At 51.0% G+C, this 6,634-nt stretch overlaps 1 protein-coding gene across 1 annotated transcript in view; it reads right to left on the minus strand.

The window, feature by feature from the left end:
• Positions 1 to 365: 365 nt before the first annotated feature.
• LOC308368937 (enhancer of mRNA-decapping protein 3-like) overlaps positions 366 to 6,634 on the minus strand; it is a gene marked incomplete at both ends in the record, with an annotated part of 20,370 nt that continues 14,101 nt past the window's right edge. The window contains 3 exons of the mRNA XM_080843235.1: positions 366 to 706; positions 1,435 to 1,652; positions 4,280 to 4,433. Coding sequence (XP_080699361.1) covers positions 366 to 706; positions 1,435 to 1,652; positions 4,280 to 4,433 — 713 coding nt within the window. The remainder of the gene's footprint in view (positions 707 to 1,434; positions 1,653 to 4,279; positions 4,434 to 6,634) is intronic.

Consider the following 6,634-nt stretch of genomic DNA (forward strand, 5'->3'; position numbering starts at 1 on the left):
ACTTCTCTGTTAATAACATGATGGGAGGAGTGTGTGTGTGTTTGCAGAATAGTGTAACTGTGTGTGTGTGTTATCTATTCTGTATGTGTGTGTGTGTGTGTGTGTGTAAGTATCAAAGTGTAACTCCATGTGTGTGTTTGTGTAAGTAGCATAGTATAACTTCATGTGTGTGTGTGTGTGTATGTGTGTTTTGTAAGTAGCATAGTGTAACTTCATGTGTGTGTGTGTATGTGTGTTTTGTAAATAGCATAGTGTAACTTCATGTGTGTGTGTGTGTGTGTGTGAGTGTGAGTGTGAGTGTGTGTATGTGTGTGTGTGTGTGTGTTTGTGTGCCCAGAGCTAAAGGGCAGAGGAGTCCGCGCGTGTCAGGCCGAGTGCAGAGGAATCACAAACTTGCATCCAAAGGGTGAGAGGTAGTTGATGCCCACGGCCTGGAACACCTCCCTGGGCAGACCCACGTCACACAGGTAGACCCGGCCGGCCCCCTCGCCCAGCGCCAGCGGGAGGCCCAGGCACAGCGACCACTTGGCTTCCACGGCCGGGCCAGGACTCGGCCCAGTCACTGGCGGGTCGATGCTCAGGACGGGCGCGCGGTTCTGGTTGGCCCAGTTGGCTGCTGCCCGGTACCAGGGCTGGTCTCTCAGGTGCGGATTCTCATGGCAGTCCAGACAGTTGACCACCAGGTCGACCGGGCTGTTTGGCAGGTCTGCAAGGGGTGGACAGATACCAAAGGGTGGGGGGGGAGAGAGAGAGAGGTTGGATTGAATACGAATGAAAGGCGTGGATAGAGAAGAAAGAGAGATTGGATAAAAATGAAAGAGAAGATAGTCTGAAGATAGAGAAGATAGTCACAAACTGGGCCGTGAACCGTGGAAATGTTCCCTCAGTCAACAACCATCAATGAGACAATGAATGCGCTTTTCTTGGGGCTAACAGAATACGTGTCTCATAACTGAAACAGGCATAAGTGATGAATAGTACCCTTATAGGAAAACACAAGGGTGAGAAAATAAGGCAACTGTTCCCTTCTCATCCAGCAGAGGGCAGCAGAACATTCTTGTCTCACCACAACAACTAGTACTGTAGAGGAGACTTTCACAGAGTAAGCCAGTAGCACTGCAGTGTTCTCCAGCTTGTTGCAATATCCTTCCTCCTCATCCTTAGTAATGACCTGTGCTATACACTAAGAGTGCTAGATCACTATTTAATAAAAATGACCGGTGAGATTTTTCTGCAAGTCAACACAAAATCAAGAATCATTACTATACGATCGCGTAATGTTCTAGTTGCAAAATGCAATAACTGCAAGCCTTATGTGTACTTTTCCGTTGACCAGGCATGTAGATGTACGTGTTCCAGTCTAACTTCTTTAACTCTATCATTGAGTTTCTGACTGGACCGACACCAGGGGGGTTCTGTGACTGTGCCCTATACCTCTGGTTCCGGACACCTGTTTGCCCCAGGCCCGTCCGAACAGGCTGAGCTCGTGGGTGAGGGTCTCCTGGATCTTGACGAAGTTGGGCAGGAAGAGAATGACCTCCACCTCGTGGTTGGCCAGGTGGCGTCCGCAGCTGACCCCCTGGGCGCCCTGCACGTGCGGCCCACACAGGAGCACCACGGTGGGGCGCTGGTGAGAGTTTTTGGGGTTGAGCCTGGGGGGGGGGGTTTAGCACAAAGACATTCAGTCAATAAATCAATCAGGTTGATCAGCAGGAGCACATCTGTGTGTGTGGGTGTGTGGGTGTGTGTGTGTGTGTGTGCGCGCCAGTGTGTGTTAAAGGGGGATGTTTGTGCATTCAGTCAATCAATAAATCAGTTTGACCAGCAGGAGCACATCTGTGTGCGTGTGTGTGTGTGTGTGTGTGTGTGTCTGTGTGTGTGTCTGTGTGTGTGTCTGTGTGTGTGTCTGTGTGTGTGTCTGTGTGTGTGTGTGTGTGTGTGTGTGTGTGTACGTGTGTGTGTGTGTTAGAGGGGCATGTTTGTGCAGTTCTGGATTGGTAAGTACAGGGCAGACAAGGGCCTTCCAAGTAATCAATGGGTTCTCGTGGGGCGCTAGTTTGTGGAGTTCAGTCTGAGGTGAGAGAGTCACGAAAGGGATTCAAAACACAGAGATGGTCAGTGGATCAACCAATAGTGGGGTCAGTAGGAGTGCACTTCTGGGTTGCACACACAACAGATCAATGGCCTTCATTGACCCGAGATCTGATCTCATCCGTTGAGAGATGGTTCAGGACTGTTGAGGCCGTAGGTTTGGATCTTGTAAACTGGACTTTGTCCATCTAGCCCATGAGTTTGAAGACAGCCGGTGACACGCTATGTTTGTGCGATAATCTTCAACCTAAACGTGTACACCAAGGAGCACCAAGGCACTGGCAAATATTTGCTTATTCAGTAGGCCTACAAAAGTAGCATGAGACTTTCAAAATTCACCGTGAAGAACGTTTGCACAATTTAAAGACATCGTTTTTAGCTGTCAGATAATCACGTGCTTCACACAAACTGTAACTCATTGAAATATTAGTTGTTCATTTATGACCTTTGGCAGCGCTTCAGAGCAAAGGTGTCGGCAGGGGAACCATGACATCCAGTGCTGAACGCCCGAGGCAGTTAGTTACCCAGTGAAACCTCTAAAGTAGGTTAAACAGAAACCCTACTTATATAATACCTGACACTGTCAAAAGAAACCTTTGGACCGGATCGTCTGCACTCGCTTATCTGTGTTGTTTTTTTTTTTTCTTCCTGCAGTGTCGCGCAACTGTTTGTAATTGGAACAACAGGTTTGATAGACAGAGAGAGAGAGAGAAAGAGAGCTAGAGAGAGATAGATAGAGCGAGAGGGAGAGAGAGAGAGAGAGAGACAAGAGGAGGTGACTCACACAGGGACAAGAGGAGGTGACTGCGTCTCACACAGTAGAGGGCCAAGAGGAGGTGACTGCGTCTCACACAGAGACAAGAGGAGGTGACTGCGTCTCGCACAGGGCCAAGAGGAGGTGACTGCGTCTCACACAGAGACAAGAGGAGGTGACTGCGTCTCACACAGAGACAAGAGGAGGTGACTGCGTCTCACACAGAGACAAGAGGAGGTGACTGCGTCTCACACAGAGACAAGAGGAGGTGACTGCGTCTCACACAGAGACAAGAGGAGGTGACTGCGTCTCACACAGAGACAAGAGGAGGTGACTGCGTCTCACACAGAGACAAGAGGAGGTGACTGCGTCTCACACAGAGACAAGAGGAGGTGACTGCGTCTCACACAGTAGAAGGACAAGAGGAGGTGACTGCGTCTCACACAGTGGAGGGCCAAGAGGAGGTGACTGCGTCTCACACAGAGACAAGAGGAGGTGACTGCGTCTCACACAGGGACAAGAGGAGGTGACTGCGTCTCACACAGAGACAAGAGGAGGTGACTGCGTCTCACACAGAGACAAGAGGAGGTGACTGCGTCTCACACAGAGACAAGAGGAGGTGACTGCGTCTCACACAGAGACAAGAGGAGGTGACTGCGTCTCACACAGGGCCAAGAGGAGGTGACTGCGTCTCACACAGAGACAAGAGGAGGTGACTGCGTCTCACACAGGGATAAGAGGAGGTGACTGTGTCTCACACAGGGATAAGAGGAGGTGACTGCGTCTCACACAGAGACAAGAGGAGGTGACTGCGTCTCACACAGGGCCAAGAGGAGGTGACTCACACAGGGGCGTAGTGGAGGGGGAGTAGAGTAGCCTACCTGTCCAGGTACCTGTGAGAACCCTGGAGCCTCAAACAGGGACAGGAAAGGCTAGCGTGTCACAGAGCAATAACGGCTATACATCACCATGACAGCTGAGGAAACGCCGCGGTGAATGGGAGGACAGAGTTGTGTGTTTTGTGTAAGCCGGGCAATCCTGCTCCAAACATGCCTTTCCAACATACATTACAACAAGTAAACGTGGTCACGCATGCACACACACACACACACACACACACACACACACGCATGCACACACACACACACAAGCGCACACACACACACGCATGCAAACACACCCATGCACACACACATACGCACGCACACACACACGCACCCACACACAATTATCCTATACATTTGCATGCACACAAACTAACACACATTCTGATGCAGCAACACACTCATGTGCAAACACGAACACAAAATCACCCAGCCCAACACACACTATGACACACCCTGGTGAACATACACACACTAAAGTGCAAAGGGACACACAGCATAACCTCACCACCTCCATCACACTCACATACACACACACACACACACTAACCGGTTGGGCCCACCCAGCAGCGTGAGGGCCATCTGGCAGGCACACACTCCGGTGACCTCCAGCCGTCGCTCCAGAGACACGCCGTGCTCCTCAGACACCTGCAGCAGACGCTTGTACAGCTCATAGGGCACGCTGGGGACCACCAGCCCAGAGTCTACAGGGAGAGAGGGAGAGAGAGAGGGAGAGAGAGAGAGAGGAGGGAGAGAGAGAGAGGGAGAGAGAGAGAGAAGGGAGAGAGGAGGGAGAGAGAGAGAGAAGAAGGGAGAGAGAGAAGGAGGAAGAGAGACAGAGAGAGAGAGAAAGAGAGGGAGAGAGGGAGGGAGAAAGGGAGAGAAGGAGAGAGAGGGAGGGAGGGAGGGAGGGAGGGAGGGAGAGAGAGAGGGAGGGAGAGAGGGAGAGTGAAAGAGAGAGAGGGAGAGAAAGAGAGGGAGAAGGAGGGAGAGGGAGAGAGAGAGAAAGAGAGGGTGAAGGAGAGAGAGAGACAGAGAGAGAGAGGGAGGGAGAGATAAAGAGAGGGTGAAGGAGAGAGAGAGAGAAAGAGAGGGAGAAGGAGGGAGAGGGAGAGAGAGAGAAAGAGAGGGTGAAGGAGAGAGAGAGACAGAGAGAGAGAGGGAGGGAGAGAGAAAGAGAGGGTGAAGGAGGGAGAGAGACAGAGAGAGAGAGGGAGGGAGAGAGAAAGAGAGGGTGAAGGAGAGAGAGAGACAGAGAGAGAGAGGGAGGGAGAGATAGTGAAAGGGGGGGTGAGTGAGAAATAAATAAAGAGAGGGGAGGAAAGAAAGAAACTCATCCGCATCTCCACCTGCTAGTACACATGCACCTCCTGTTACAGGTACAATGACACCAGTGGTGCAAACACATCACACACACACACACACACACACACACACACACAAGTTTATCTTATCTCTGCAGAGCATATAGGCCACATATACAGAACACAGCTTCAACCCCAGCAGTAAACTTCTCAGGGCCCTGCAGGCATCAAAGCAACAGGGAAGCACTTAAAACCTTAACAGCCGTGTGTGTGTGTGTGTGTTTGTTTGCACCACTTAAGACCGAGCTCATCTGTAGATGCCAGAGTGATTACTTCATGCTGTACAGATACTATAAGAACAAAGACCGTGAGCCTGTGAGCTTTGATTCTATTCTTCACTGTCCCACCCCCACACACACACACACACACACACGCATACGCACACACACACACACACACACACGCTCAGGTAGAGATTATTCATACACCATATACACTCACAGGAAGGTAAACTGTATGTTGAAACTCAATGGGAGAGTTTGCATACTCACGCACAGATACACACACACACACACACACACACACACACACACACACACACACACGTGCAGGTACAGTGCCTCACTGCAATGCTTATCGCTCTCCCTCTCTCCACACCCATGTTTCTTTATCATTCTAGAACAACGACTGGGAACATATTGCAATGTGAATGTAGCGTGTGTGTGTGTGTCTGTAGGAGAAAATGCTGATTGGCGGAGAGGCTCGCCCAGAAGCAGACACGCAAGCACACACACACACACACACACACACACACACACACACACTCACACTCACACGCGAGCGAGCGATAAGCACAACTACTCGCTGTCATGCAAGCTGCAGGAGCACAGGAAGTGGAGGGTGGGTTCGGGGACGGAAACGGCTCTTTCAACAGGTGCTTCTGATGTGCATTCCTTACATCCTGCTGCAGCTCCAACACCTCCACCTCTTTATCTTCCCTCCATCAACACCTCCACCTGTTCTTCCCTCCATCAACACCTCCACCTGTTCTTCCCTCCATCAACACCTCCACCTGTTCTTCCCTCCATCAACACCTCCACCTGTTCTTCATCTTCCCCTCCATCAACACCTCCACCTGTTCTTCCCTCCATCAACACCTCCACCTGTTCTTCATCTTCCCTCCATCAACACCTCCACCTGTTCTTCCCTCCATCAACACCTCCACCTGTTCTTCCCTCCATCAACACCTCCACCTGTTCTTCCCTCCATCAACACCTCCACCTGTTCTTCCCTCCATCAACACCTCCACCTCTTTATCTTCCCTCCATCAACACCTCCACCTGTTCTTCCCTCCATCAACACCCCTACCTGTTCTTCCCTCCATCAACACCTCCACCTGTTCATCTTCCCTCCATCAACACCTCCACCTGTTCTTCCCTCCATCAACACCTCCACCTGTTCTTCCCTCCATCAACACCTCCACCTGTTCTTCCCTCCATCAACACCTCCACCTGTTCTTCATCTTCCTCCATCAACACCTCCACCTGTTCTTCCCTCCATCAACACCTCCACCTGTTCTTCCCTCCATCAACACCTCCACC

This window comes from Sprattus sprattus, assembly GCF_963457725.1.
Source record: "Sprattus sprattus genome assembly, chromosome: 8".
In the NCBI taxonomy this organism is placed as follows: Eukaryota; Metazoa; Chordata; class Actinopteri; order Clupeiformes; family Clupeidae; genus Sprattus; species Sprattus sprattus.